This window comes from Camellia sinensis, chromosome 2 (assembly GCF_055761805.1).
Source record: "Camellia sinensis isolate YWXY chromosome 2, ASM5576180v1, whole genome shotgun sequence".
Classification (NCBI taxonomy): domain Eukaryota; kingdom Viridiplantae; phylum Streptophyta; class Magnoliopsida; order Ericales; family Theaceae; genus Camellia; species Camellia sinensis.
The window spans coordinates 175,347,290-175,362,754 of record NC_138962.1 but is presented as its reverse complement, the minus strand read 5'-3'; the positions used below and the strand labels follow the sequence as shown (position 1 = coordinate 175,362,754).

Below are 15,465 nucleotides of genomic sequence, written 5' to 3'. Positions count from 1 at the left end.
CCCATTGTCGAACAACTACTGGTTGATAGTTGGAAAAGTTCATCGGCATTGGAAAAGTCATTGATGGCATCCAGCAACAACAGTAGCGGTGGTGACGATATTGACAAATAGATAGATTAGGTGAGCAGCTATGTAACACATGAACAAATAGATAGATAGATAGATAGATAGATAGATAGATATGGTGAAATGCTCTATCAAATTATAATTGTCCTTTTAGTCCCAAAAAAATAGGACTTCGGCCTATAGGCCCAAAATTTAAAAAAATTGACCTCTAGATTGAGTACCTTATCATTTTTATATAGTTTTATCTTTTGAAAGGGTAAAAATAATTTTTAAAAATTCAAATATATCTTTTTGATATTTATTTTTGTCAAACTAGTTTTTATTTTTTCAAAAAAAAAAATTTAAAAATAGTTTTAGAAAATCAAATAAAAAATTATTTTTTAAGTTAATTATACTTTGCATCCTTACATTTTTACTATAATCTCACTTTAGTTCCTTCACTTAAAAAAATAAAAATAACTAATTCCATGGTACTAAATTTGTGCAATTGTTTGTTTCATGGTAGCAATGATTGTCCTAGTTATGCCCAACTTTTCCATAAGAAATCTACAATCAAGAATGATGTTACTGTATTTTAGACGTGCGTCATGGTAATTGTTTATGAAATCCACCACTATGAGGGCACACCGCTTATCTTATATGTTCAACTAACCATATAATTTTTGTCTAATTGATTAGACTTTGTCAGCTCTAGCTGTGTCTTAACTTTGTATGAGATTGAGTTACATCTACTGTTTATTTTTATGGGATTGGATTCTCTGAAGTTTGCCATCTAATTTGAGAGTGTTTAGATTTGGTCAGCCAATTTTAAACAATGCTGCCCTCTAATGGAACAAAAACTTAGACCTATCTTTGCCAACTCTATTTTGTTGAGTGACTAAGAAAGTAGCAGGGACATACCTATTCATGATTGCACTGCAATTCTTGCTCTTCTGCCTCCAAGTTTTGTGTTGGTTCGAAGAAGAGTGTTCCTAATCATGGCAACTGAGTAACAACGTCATTGATGGCTTGTCGATCTCTCAACAATTCTTGTGAACATGCAATTCCAACATTAAGTGTTGGAACGTGTCCCACATCGCTTGAAGTTGTTCCATCTGTACTAGTTATAATGTTTCAGTTTTCCACTCCTTAATACCTGGGTTTTAAGGAGAAATGTGTGCTGTGCTTTTCAATTTTAAGTACTAAAATCAAGCACTCCTGAAATTTAGCATTGCTAGCAGAGCCAGGATTTTGAGTGTTGTTGATGCTTGAGCTTGCCGCCCCATTTTCTTTTTGTTGAAACAGTGTTGGGTCAACATTGCTCTGCATTTCTTCAGGCAAAGCCATCTTAACATAGTCATGGATACCCAAACCATCACAACACTTTTTATTTGTAGGTCTTATCCCCATGAACATCTTTAATGAAAGGATGCCATGACTATACATATCACCACCTCATTTCCTATGCCATACTCTGCAATTCATCCGTTGTATTTTATGTGAGAGTAATAAATTGGAAAGAAGTTGCTAGAAAAATATTATAGTGCTTTGCAAGGAATGAAATCAAAGAACCATTAGTTCTATTTCAGTGACTAAATAAGTGCAGTCTTGGTTGTGTGAATCAACTCTAGATTATGTTCCATTGTATTTTATGTGAGAGTAATAAATTGGAAAGAAGTTGCCAGAAAAATATTATAGTGCTTTGCATGGAATGAAATCAAAGAACTGAGCATGCTTGGTTAGAGTTTTCCAAAAACTCTTTTCAGAAAATTCTATTTTCTTATTTTCCGTGTTTTTTTGTTTTTACTGAATTTTTTAATATTTTAAGCAATTTTTCTTACTTTTTAGACATACCCAAGGTTTTAAAAAGTAGCCGCAACCGTTACATAACACCGTTATGTAATGGTTTTGATGGTTACCGCCACCCGTTACGGCTGCTTTTGCAGTGCGACTGAGATTCACAGGTGTGTCGGCCGTAGCGGTCGTAACAGTGCCGTAACAACCGTAACGGCCTGTTACGCATCGTTACGTAACGGTTCCAAACTGTTTCTTTCGAAAAAACACACAAAAAAAAGTTAAAAATGGGGGGAAGAGGGATAGAGAGAAGAGAGAAGATAAAGAGAGAAGATGGAGGGGCAAAAGATAGAGAGAAAGAAGAGGAAAGATGAAGAACATGTTATTGATTTGTTGAAGCTGTAAGACCTATGCTATTCTATTCAGCTGCTATCACTTAACCATTTTGTTTGGGTGCGTCTGTCTATATATTGTTTGAAAATAATAATAATAATAATAATAAGTGTGGTCATTATCTATTTGGATTGGTTAAAATATGTATATATATAAATTTAGGCTCTTATTTATTCTCTTACTTTTGTCATTGTTTATCATATATATAATAGTTAGTAATTGATTTTTTTGTATAATATAAAGTTATTAATTATTAAAATAAAATGTAAAAAACTCAGTTTATAGTGATTTAAAAATATGAAATATATTGGATCATACTTAAAAATTTACAAAAATTGATCAATATTTATTTTAAACCTAATAAATATTACCATGGAAAAACAAATATGCGTATCGGTAAGTTTTTTTCAAATTGTGCGAAAAATAAAAAAATTTACGGTTCCGGTTACCACAACCGTTACGTTACGTCCTTTATAGCCCGCAACCGCACCCGCACCACCGCCACCGTTATGGCGACCGCAACCGCTTTTCAGAACCTTGGACATACCTAACATAAATATACCTAAAAAGTAAAAAAATTATGAAGGAAACCTTTTAAAAATTCACTAAATATCAAAAGTACAAAAAAAAAAATACGAGAATTTAGTACATTTTTTGTATTTTTATGTATTTATTAATTTTTAAAAATATTTTTTCACAAATTTTTTACTTTTTAGATACATCTAAATAAGGTGCATCTAAAAAAGTAAAAAAAAAAGTTTAAAATTTTAAAAATATTCACTAAAAACAAAAAAATACGAAAATCAAAAAACTCAGTTTTCAAAAAACTTAATCCAAAAAACTCAAACCAAACACACTTTACTAAAACAGTGCAGTCTCGGTTGTGTGAATCAACTCTAGATTCTGTTGGTTAGTGAAGGAAAAAAGGAAAACAAAGAAGAGCCTAAGAGGTATATTTACCAGGAGCAGCATAACCAACAGATCCTCTCATGCCAATAGAACTTGATTGATTTGCAGAATTGTCAAGAGGTGGTTTCTGGAATGAATCTTGCTAATCCAAAGTCACCTACCTGTGCAGTCATTTCGTTGTCTAAAAGAACATTGCTCAGCTTAAGATCACAATTAATTATTGGTTTAGGGCAGTGATTGTGAAGATAATCAAGTGCAGAAACAACATCAATGGCAATATTTAACCTTTGGAGAAGGTCCAAATTCCTCAAGTACTTGTGTGCCTCATCTTCGTTCTCATTTCATGTAAACCAATCCTCTAGGCTACCGTTGACCATAAACTCATAAACAAGAGCTTTGAAATCGTTACCATGATAGTCAACACTTGAACATGCCGTGAGAACCTTGACAAGATTCCGATGTTTGATGTGCCTCAAGGCCTCACACTCAGCGAAGAAACTCTTGGAAGCACCATGACATTGAAGATTTAGTACCTCTACTGCTACAATCTTTTCACCTTGACTAAGAATTCCTTTGTACACCAAACCAACACCAATCAAATTGGATGGAGAAAAGCCATCAGTAGCTTTAAGTAGACTTTGATAGGACAATTTCAAAAATGAGTTCCCTAAAGATATCAAAGAGGGTACTTTTGATGTCTTTTTGAACCAACAAAAATATAGGAAACACAATATCAAAATTAGTCCTAGAAGCCCAACAACTGTGGGAATTATTAATTTCAAGGTGCGAGAAAATCGTTTCCTTGTGAATCCTTTGGAGTTGCAACTGTGTAGTTGTAATTCAAGAATTCCACCACAGACCTTGGTGTTTACCTTAACAGAAACTGCAGTTGCATTCTTAAATACACCTTTTTTGGTGCATCACCCTCAAAATCATTGAATGATAGATTGAATTTTTGTAAGAAGAAAAAACCCCCTTACGTTATGTTTGGTTGGGAGATTTGGGAAAGGATTTGGAAAGGAAAAGGGAAAAGATGTGTGAAACTAAGTAAAATGTAAGTATATTTTATTCACATTTTACATAAATTTTTCTAAACCTTGCTTAAGAGGGAGTTTCATGCACTGGGTACACCCTTTTTTTTTTTCACCAACCTTTTCTCTCTCATTTTCCAAATCTCTTCTCAAATCCCCTAACCAAACACAACGTTACTGGTCTGGTATTTTTTTTTAAAGAAATTATTGTTAGAGAGATCTAATTCCTCCATACCTCTCAAATAACTTAAAGATGATGGAAGGATTCCCCCAAATTTGCTGCACTCCATATATAATAATCTCAGTTTTACAAAGCTACCAATAGTACTTGGGATTTCACCAGACAACATATTCTTGGAAAGAACTAATTGCTCTAAATTTTTTAAATTTCCAACTCCCACTGAAAGGGAACCAGTCAATTCATTATGGGACATGTTTATATACAATAATGATGAAAGGCTGACAAGTTCCCCAGGTATGGTACCACTAAGATCGTTTTGGTCAAGACTTAGTTCCACCAAATATTGGCATTTCCCCAAACTTGATGGGGTGCTGCCATGAAGATTATTTATGGATAATCTAAGTGCTGTTAATAAAGTCAAATTTCCAAAAGACCATGGTATAGTCCCGTAGAATTAATTAGCTGAGAGATACAATTTTTGTAGCTTTTGAAACTTCCTAATATCAGCAAGAATGTTACCTGTTGTTAGCAGATATTTCAATATTATAATGTGTTATTGGTTTGATTTGTTTTCTTTTCCTCCAAGTCTTCTTCTCAAGTCTTCCAAGGAAATTGCCCACCAATTTCCTTTCCTATTCTTATCCTCCAAGTCTTTGCCTAGTCAAGTCTCCGTCAAGTCTTCCAAGAGCCAAGTCTTCATACTTATCCTCCATTCAACTTCCAAGGAGCCTGCAAGCAACTTCCAAGAATCCTCCAAGAAACCTGTCCACCAAGTTTCATCTTCTATAAATTGAGCTAATCTCCTATCTTGGAACATATGAGAAGAAGTTTTGGTTGCTTTATTATGTTTTATGTGAGATTATCAGGCAAATAAAAAAGGGTGTATATGATAAAGCTTTGGGTTCAATCAATTGTGCAGTATTGGTAAACCATACGACTTAGTCGGGCTGTTGTATCCTGGGGGGACAAGTCAAGGTTTTTTCTGTTGCACTGGTGTGAGGCTTTGCCTAACCGCAAAGGGTTTGAATCTCCTTAAAGAGAACGAATTTCCCGCGCCTCAGCCCTTACAATAGTTATTGTAATTTTTATTATTTATATTTTATGGTGTTTTATTTGTAATTATCACCAACAATTTTAAGGAGATTCAAGTAGCAAAAATTCATGGAGCCAGTACTGGAGAAGCCCAACGAGAATACCGGCGATCTCAACAAGCCCTTTCGGTTCAAGGGAGCCCATTTCAAGAGATGGAAAGGCAAGGTGCTTTTCTATCTTAGTCTCCTCAAGGTGGCCTATATCCTGACCGAGAAAAATCCGAACAAAGTCCCCACTGAAGAGATGACCGACGAGGAGTTTGCCGCTCATCTTGAAAAAATCGAGAAATACAACGCAGATGAGTATAAATGTCGATATTATCTTTTGAATTGTCTTTCAGATCAATTTTATGATTATTTTGATACTACTTACACTACTGCCAAGAAATTTGGGAAAGCCTTGCAGAATAAATATGACACTGAAGAGGCAGGCGCTAAAAAATATGCTGCAGGCCGTTTTTTCCATTATCAAATGATAGATGAAAAATCAGTGGTGGAGCAAGTTCAAGATTTTCAGATGCTAGTGGCTGAAGTTAGATCCGAAGGCATCAAAATTGGAGACAATCTTGTTGTAGCAGGAATTGTTGACAAACTACCATCATCTTGGAGGGAGTTCCAGAAGTCAATGCGTCACAAGCAAAAAGAGACGTCCTTGGAGACTCTAATCACACGGATTCGGGCAGAGGAGGAAGCACGAGGACAAGATGCGCTTATGACACAAGAGCATTCCACTGCAAAGGTAAATTTAACTTCTGGAATACTTTACCTAAAGGTCGATTTCATAAAAATAGTCACTTGAAGCCAGTTAAGAAAATCTGGAAAAATATTGGAAGGCCACAAAATAAAAATTACCCGAGGCAAAAGAAATGGAACCAAGAACCCCCTTCACAAGATCTGACAAATGTGACATGTTTTGTGTGTGGCAAAAGTGGGCATATTACTCAAACTTGCAAATTTTGGAAACAACAGTCTTGACCACAGGCTAATGTTACTGAGGAACCATTTGTGGCAATGATTACAGATATTTTTATGGTTCAATCTGTGGAAGGGTGGTGGACAGACTCTGGTGCCAATAGGCATGTCTGCTATGATAAAGATTGGTTCAAAGATTTCACTCCTTTTAATGAGGAGATGACTGTTATGCTTGGTGACTCCAGTTTAACCAAGGTGCTCGGGTGTGGGGATGTTGAGTTGAATTTTACCCCTGGACGTGTGCTTGTTTTAAAAAATGTGTTGTACACACCGTCCATGAGGAAAAATTTGATGTCAAGTTATTTGTTCAACAAAGCTGGTTTCAAGCAGACTATTGAATTTGACCAATATGTAATCACTAAAAAAGGCATATTTGTGGGGAAAGGGTATGCCTGTGATGGAATGTTTAAATTAAATGTTGAGAATAAGAAAGCACATGTTTCTGTTTACATGTTGTCTTCTATGAATTTTTGGCATGCTCGTCTGTGTCATATTAATAGCCGATATGTGGGAGTCATGAGTAGTTTAGGATTAATTCCCAGACTAACAAATAAGTTTGAGAAATGTGAAGTTTGCAATCAAGCAAAAACAACTAAAAGGCCTCATAAAAGTGTGGTGAGAAATACTGAATTGTTAGAATTAATTCACACTGATTTATGTGAATTTGAAGGAATTTTAACACTTGGTGGAAATAGATATTTTATCACTTTTATTGATGATTTTTCAAAATAACTTATGTATCCTTGTTGAAAAATAAATGTGATACTTTTGAAAATTTTAAAAAATTCCTTCTTGAAGTTGAAAATCAATTCAGTAAAAAGATTAAAAGATATAGAAGTGATAGAGGCCGAGAGTATGAATCTTTTGGATTCAACTCGTTTGCTCAGTCTTTGGGAATAATCCATGAAACTACTCCACCATATTCACCTGCATCTAATGGTGTAGCAGAAAGGAAAAATAGAACTTTAACTGATTTAACAAATGATATGCTAATTGAAGCAGGTGCTCCTTCAAATTTGTGGGGAGAAGCAATTTTAACTGCATGTTATGTTATGAATAGAGTGCCACATAAAAAAACAAAAGTTACACATTTTGAGTTGTGGAAAGGGCATAAGCCAAATTTGGGGTATTTGAGGGTTTGGAGGTGTCTAGCTTTTGTTAGACTTGTGGACCCTAAAAGACCTAAATTAGGTGTGAAAGAGCTGCCATTTGTGCTTTTCTTGGATATGCAACAAATAGTACAGCCTATATATTTTTTGATATGGAAAACAAAATAATTTTTAAATCAGGTGATGCAATTTTTCATGAAGAAAAATTTTCTTTTAAATCTAAAAATAGTGGGGGTCAAAATTATCAAGAAAATATTTTATCTGAAACCGGTTCCTCTACTCCTCTTTTACAAAACCAAGATACTGTAGTTTTTGAACCTAGAAGGAGTAAAAGAGCCAGATTAGAAAAAGATTTTGCCCCTGATTATCATGTTTTTAATGTGGAGGAAACTCCATTAACTTTACAAGAAGGTTTGGCATCTCTTGACTCTGTTTTTTGGAACGAGGCTGTAAATGATGAGATGGAATCATTATTATCCAATAAAACTTGGGTATTAGTAGATTTACCACCATGTTGTAAAACTATTGGCTGTAAATGGGTTTTGAGAAAAAAACTTAAACCAGATGGAATTATTGATAAATATAAAGCAAGGCTTGTTGCAAAAGGTTTTAAACAACAAGCAGAACTTGACTTTTTTGATACATTTTCTCCGGTTACTAGAGTTACATCCATTAGATTATTAATTGCAGTGGCTGCAATTCATGATTTAAAAATTCATTAAATTGATGTTAAAACAGCCTTTTTAAATGGAGACATGGGTAAAGAAATCTATATGGATCAACCTGAGGGTTTTGTGGAACCCGGTCAAGAAAGCAAAGTGTGCAAGCTAGTTAAATCCCTATATGGCTTAAAACAGGCCCCTAAACAGTGGCATGAGAAATTTGATTCATGCATGATTGAGAATGGCTATAAAACGAATGAATGTGATAAATGCATCTACTGTAAATCTGAAGAAAATTCACTGTTATTATTAGCCTCTATGTGGATGATTTATTTATATTTGGCTCTAATTTGCATATCATCATGGAAACTAAAAATATGCTTGATAGCCATTTTGATATGAAAGATCTTGGTGAGGCTAATTATATTTTGGGAATAAAAATTACCAAAACTTGTGATGGTATATTTCTTGATTAGTCACATTATGTTGAGAAAATTTTGAGAAAATATAATTTTTATAAGTACAAGCATGTTCTTACTCCTTTCGATCCTCATGTGCATTTATTTCCTATTGAAAATGATGAGGATGTAATTAATCAAAAGGAATATGGTAGTATGATTGGTAGTTTGCGCTATGCGACTTACTGTACTAGACCTGACATTGCCTATGCAGTTGGAGTACTTAGTAGGTTTACTAGCAAGCCTGGCAGTGATCACTGGCTAGCCATTGAGCGGATTATGAAATATTTATCTAGTACCATAAAATTTGGCTTGTTTTATAATAAGTATCCTGCAGTACTTGAAGGTTACAGTGATGCCAATTGGAATACCTTGTCAGGTGATTCATTATCAACCACTGGTTACTTATTTACATTGGGAGGTGGTGCTATAAGTTGGAAATCGAAAAAACAAACCATTATTGCTAATTCAACAATGGAGGCTGAGCTTATTGCTTTAGCTACAGCTAGTGAAGAAGCAAATTGGTTAAGAGATTTTGTTAAATGAAATCTCTTGTTGGGAAAAATCGATTCCACCTATATTGATTCATTGTGATAGCACCACAGCAATTGGTCGAGTTAATAATCGTTATTATAACGGTAAATCCAGACCTATTAGAAGAAAACACAGTGTTGTGAGATCTTATATGAATAATGGCATCATAAATGTGGATTATATTAAATCTGGTGATAATCTTGCAGATCCATTAACTAAGGCCTTAGCAAGAGATAGAGTCTGGAATACATCGAGGGGGATGGGGTTGAAGCCCATTGAATATAGCAGGAGCCATGTATGAGGATACTCAACCCAGGGACCAGAGATCATGTAACTGGGTTCAATAAGAAAAACGATCATATGATGGCCGTGAGAAATGCACTAAATTACTTTTTATCCATCCATATGATGTAAGTTCATTTATCCTGTAACGTTGTAGAGGTTGAGTTATTAAAAAACTCTTAATGAATTTCTGTAGCTCTTATTGAGTGGGGTGTCATAGTTACAGGAGCACCCTTGACAGAATTCACCTATGTGAGTGTGGTAGTGGGGCCGCTACCTATGAGATTTGGGCTAATTCTCAAACACACTCATGAATCCTGGGATCGCACAAGGCCGTAATGTGCTGGCTTTTAAAGCTTATGTGAACACCTGGAATATTTTGTGTGCGCAATAATTATTTATTTCCCTTAAGTAGTCATAGTTCAATGCTGAGCATACTATTGGCTCTGGAGTAGATATTATTGTTTCACTAATGGAGGTTCAATGCAGAGCACACTTACCATGATGCATAATATCCTTATTTGTCTAATAATCTCAGTTTTTGTTACCTATAATATTAAAATAGGTGGGGGAATGTTAGCAGATATTTCAATATTATAATGTGTTATTGGTTTGATTTGTTTTCTTTTCCTCCAAGTCTTCTTCTCAAGTCTTCCAAGGAAATTGCCCACCAATTTCCTTTCCTATTCTTATCCTCCAAGTCTTTGCCTAGTCAAGTCTCCTTCAAGTCTTCCAAGAGTCAAGTCTTCATATTTATCCTCCAACCAACTTCCAAGGAGCCTCCAAGCAACTTCCAAGAAGAATCCTCCAAGAAACTTGTCCACCAAGTTTCATCTTCTATAAATTGAGCTAATCTCCTATCTTGGAACATATGAGAAGAAGTTTTGGTTGCTTTATTATGTTTTATGTGAGATTATCAGGCAAATAAAAAAGGGTGTATATGATAAAGCTTTGGGTTTAACCAATTGTGCAGTATTGGTAAACCATACGACTTAGTCGGGCTGTTGTATCATGGGGGGGACAAGTCAAGATTTTTTCTACTACACCGGTGTGAGACTTTGCCTAACCGCAAAGGGCTTGAATCTCCTTAAAGAGAGCAAATTTCCCGCGCCTCAGCCCTTACAATAGTTATTGTAATTTTTATTATTTATATTTTCTGGTGTTTTATTTGTAATTATCACCAACACCTGTGAATTGGTTGTTTGACATGTCGAGAAACTACAAATTGACCAAATCCCTATTCTGGTTGAGATGCTTCCAGCTATTTTCTTGTTCTACAAGCGAAGTTTACCAAAATTAGTAGAGAAATTACTGATTGATTCAGGAAACACCCCTCCAAAGTTGTTGCTGCTCAGATCAAGGAAGTTCAAATTGGTGGCTTAGACCTACGAGTTGAGAAAATTCAAGTCACCAACTTCTCCAATTCCGAGATTATTATATTGAAAGTTTAACCGTACAAGATCATGCATATGTTCCAAAGGAGGCACTCTTCCAATAAATTTATTGCTTCCAAAGTCCAGGTGATATAGCTTGGTGGCATCAGACATTGAAATAGGAATGGACCCAGTAAACAAGTTCAGTCCACTGTTAAGCCATTAAATATTAGGAAGATTAATTCCGATGTTTGAGGGAAACGTCCCCTAAATTTGGTTCCCAACTATATCAATAACTGTGATGGAAGAGAGATTAAAGATGGAGGAAGGAATGGAACCAACCAACTTGTTTTGCGTCAATGCAAGACCATTTAAATTTGTCAATTGGCTCAGGGCTTTAGGTATATTCACATTGATACCATTAAAAGATGCATAGAACATAATTAGAGATGATAGATTACCAAAAGTAAAGGGGACACCTCTGGTTCCCATGAGTTCTTTACTTATTCCCTAATGGTTATGGGATTGCAAACGATGGGACCAAGTATTCCCCAATAAAAACTCACGGGAAACAAATTCGGGTGAAGAAGGGTATATTTTCATGCTGAGAGATATTGATGCAAAGGAAAGCCTCTACGCCATTGCTGTGGATGCTTCATATCCCACAGCATAAAGTTGAATATTACAAGTAAATGAAGGTAAAACTATAGATATCGCTGGTTAATGTGGCTTCTCGGCAACTCTTGTTTGCTCACTAATAGGGCATGGCAAGAACGTATATGTAGTACATCACTGTGCATTGAATCATGGTCTTGGCATATATATATAGGCCAAAGAACTATTGAAACCTTTGAATCATGTTCATATATTCATGGGGAATATGATGTGTTTCTTTCCCTCAATTCACTCACTTTCAATACAATCCATTTAAGTTGTGGGCCCCACCAAATTCCCAATCCAATCTCAAAATTATACCGCCTCACTTTGCCAATAATACCTTAAATTATATTATAACTACACAAAAGCTTTGCTTCAAATTTTATTTTTTCCCAAAATTACAAACACTGCATAAAATAATATCTTGCTCATTCATTCGCAGAAGCACAAAACACAAAGCAATTTACAAATATGGACAAACAAAGTCAAAAGTAGACCAGACAAACCTTTTCTGGTGCTCCTACAATTTGAAAAAAACTTCTCTCCCTCAAACATCTCCTCTTAAACAGAAACTAGCTACAGCACAAACTAAATGTTGTCCTTCAACACCTAGTTGCCAGACTGACGCAACTCTGGCCAAACAAAGTCAGCATCAGGGGGCACAGAGATGTCAACAGTAGGTCTCAGTCGAGCACGAACTTCCATCGCCCCATGCATGGGATCTGATAAGAAGTTGCTGATAAGGTCCTGGTCGATGGGATCACCATTATCTACCATCACAAAGGCCCGCTCGGTCAGAATGAAGTCAAAACGCGGAGCCCACTTCCTGGATCCTAGCCGAGCTGTGGTTGAACAGTTATCAACCATGAACGAGACTCCATGGGCATGCATGAATGGATTCAAAGAATCCACAGCCTCGATTATGCTTTCGTTGATGATCTCAGAGTAGGAGTGTCCTTTCTTCCTCAAAACCTTAATCTGTTTTCATATATATATATATATATATATATTATAAAAATTATGTTAGACCAAATGGTTGAAGATAACAAATGTTCTCAGTGCAATATTAGTGTTCTACAATATAAATTTCTTTCTTTTCACCATGTGAAGTTCCAGAAGATAACAATTAGACACAAATTCAAAAGAGATGCCATTATTTGATTCAACCTAACAGAGATCTATCCAATAAACCATGCTTCTTCATTGACCATGCTTAAATGAACACTGAATTTCTTTCTTTTCACCATGTGAAGTTCCAGAAGATAACAATTAGACACAAATTCAAAAGAGATGCCATTATTTGATTCAACCTAACAGAGATCTATCCAATAAACCATGCTTCTTCATTGACCATGCTTAAATGAACACTGTTTTAAAAGCAAACCTAGCAATTTAAGTACAGTGCATGGTGACTCCTTTAACAGTACAATCCAAAGTCAACACACTAACGTAGAACGGTGCTTACCTGGGCCATCATTAATGCCACATAGACACCAGCTGTGAAGGAACATAAAGGGCCTAGGTCACCCGCTGGACGTGCTGGTCGAACTCGTTCACCTACTTTCCACATCCTCGTTTGATCAATTTTACCCATTGGGAAAGCTGGCAACCCATCCTTTTCCTGTAAGATTTGAGGGAGGTGGGGAAGCAAAGGCATTCAACGACACAAGTAAGAAAATATCTCATGTCACTAATAATTTTTAGCATCATCATAAAGAACACAAAGGTTCACAAGCCTGTATATAACATAACACGCATAGTACCTACCATATTTTGACACGTATGCAAAACATAGAAAACATACATAAAAGCGACGCCCAGCCAAGACAACACTCCGGATCTCGCTACAGCTGGCTACATCCTTATAGCACTCATATAATATATGCATGGAGGGATAGTAAGAGGCACTATATGCAACCTCAAACTCCCTTTTGCTATCTTCTGACAATGAATTATACACCGCCAACTGTAGCACGCGCCCGCGGATGGGGGCCCTCGCTACTACAGTTCGAACTCGCGATTTTTGTTTGTCGCGGTTCTTAATCTGAACCAAAGAGTCCAAATCTGGCAAATCGTTTTGAGAAACAGATTTTTGAAAAAAGTAATGCCAAACATGGACTGCTTTGCCAGATACAGAGTCGCCACCTAAATATTTTTAAAATGGGGAAATTTAGGAAACCCTGACTCGGTGTCGAAGGCCACATGTCCGTCATCACCGGAGTTGTCTCGGCTCGGGAGCTTGGGTACGATCGGGGAAGGTCAGCTATGAGCACCCCCTTTCGCCCGGTCCGAAGACCAGCCTCTACTAACCATGATATCCGATTTTGAAAACGTTATGTGTTCTTATTCCATTTATTAGCCTAGAATTACTATGTTATGCGCGCAGCAAACAAGTATAGACTAGATTGCCTAATTTGGAAAGAAACATTGCATATCCGTTTGTTTTGAAAATGCCTTGGAATTTGCTACTCGCAAGTAGGCTAAAACACGGATTTCAATGAGTTTTTCCAACTCAAACAATCCAACCTCCACCCACAGGCATTCAAAACAGTTTATCTCATATAAGCACTTAGCCGCATGGCAGGCATACTGTCGTGGCAACACTCACACACATGCGGGATGCTAAAGCGTAAATACTTACATCGTATTCCGTGCCAAAACAGTAAACTAGTTAGCAAACATGCGTGTCCTATTTCATGTTAAATTGCCTAATGCAACACATACAGGATGCAATTAGATAGGATCGGCTAATCTAAGCATGGCATATGAAATGCGATCAACTATCACATATTCAATTTTCTTGAATTGAAGTACAAATGCAGTTAGCGTGATGTACCGAGCCTAATGTATGTAATACAAATGTATGGATGCACGCATGCATAGCATAAGGTATGCTAATTTTAAAGATGCCCTAATCTACCATCATAAGCAGGTAAATAAAAGGGAAGAAAGAAGTGGGGTTGGAAGGCATACACACCACCCACGCATACTTATTACAGATTTGCCCTCACTCGAAGAGACCAAATAAATATTACAAATTAATTAACTACGCAAGCTAATTAAATATTACAAATTGCCTAATCAACTAAGCAAATTAACTAAAATTAAGAAAGCAGGAAAATCGCCTCGGGAAACGCGCCGCCATGCATAGGCTGCCTCTGTTTTCCTCCCTTCAGTCCTCTGGAGGCTGTCAAAACCTCAGGACTGCATCCCTGGACACTGAGGAGTGCCACCAACTGAGTGGAATTACCACCGGCAGTGGTGTGTGGCCATCGGCACAAAATGAAGCTGTCGGCAGAGGAATTGTTGCCGGTCGGCACCTTACACTGCCGGTCGGCAGAGTGTTCCTGCAGAATCTGCAAATGACAGCAACAGAGGGCAAGGCAAAGCATGGCAGCACAATTCAAGGCATATATGCACCAACCATGTCCCTTATCATGATAATGACTCAAAGGGGCATGTGCCTCGATTCTCGGACCACCAATCACGCATTTCCATGCATGATGGCCCAAAGAACCAAGTATGCAACTTTGATTTCAAATGCATGCAAACCAAATCAAACCAAACAAGGCCCAATTCCTATCACTAAGTCAAGGAACAAGGCATGCATGCAAGATGCAATGCAACCTAAGCATGCAAGCTAAGGATGCAACATGGCATGGCGATACACTTATGCAAGCATGCAAGCAAACATGAGGCAATGCTAGCCAATGGAAAGGTGGTCTTAAACATGATTTGGGCAGCTCCAATAGGGCCCAAAACAGTAGCCAAAATGCTATAATGAGGGACCAAATACACATGCACACATACACATGTTGAAAGGCCAACACTTAGGCACAAATTGAACAACCCTCAAACACATTTGAAAGGGGGTAATCATGGACTAATTAGCATGCAACATAAGCATTGAAATCATGCTAAAACATGGTGCCAAACCAAGCAATAAATCAAGCCAAGCATGCAACAAATGGCCC

The 15,465-nt window shown here is 36.7% G+C and overlaps 2 protein-coding genes across 2 annotated transcripts in view; both read right to left on the bottom strand.

Moving 5' to 3' along the window:
* The window catches only part of LOC114296412 (ketol-acid reductoisomerase, chloroplastic-like), a 121,672-nt gene that overhangs the window by 66,243 nt on the left and 39,964 nt on the right, over window positions 1–15,465 (bottom strand). The gene's annotated exons all lie outside the window — the stretch shown is intronic.
* Window positions 11,907–13,452, bottom strand: LOC145820471 (ketol-acid reductoisomerase, chloroplastic-like). Its single transcript, XM_082916192.1, has 3 exons — window positions 13,296–13,452; window positions 12,957–13,112; window positions 11,907–12,469 (listed from the first exon to the last, which is right to left on the bottom strand). Exons 1-3 carry the CDS (start codon window positions 13,377–13,379, stop codon window positions 12,101–12,103), a joined length of 609 nt encoding a protein of 202 aa, XP_082772318.1. The 5' UTR covers window positions 13,380–13,452; the 3' UTR covers window positions 11,907–12,100.

What these genes read in the sequence shown, in the direction of transcription:
- LOC145820471 (XM_082916192.1), bottom strand. Translation starts at nt 13,379, where the DNA reads ATGCATATATTATATGAGTGCTATAAGGATGTAGCCAGCTGTAGCGAG. An exon ending in TGGCTGGGCGTCGCTTTTAT is followed by an intron (nt 13,113 to 13,295) that starts GTATGTTTTCTA and finishes CAAATCTTACAG; the next exon opens with GAAAAGGATGGGTTGCCAGC. An exon ending in TGGCATTAATGATGGCCCAG is followed by an intron (nt 12,470 to 12,956) that starts GTAAGCACCGTT and finishes ATATGAAAACAG; the next exon opens with ATTAAGGTTTTGAGGAAGAA.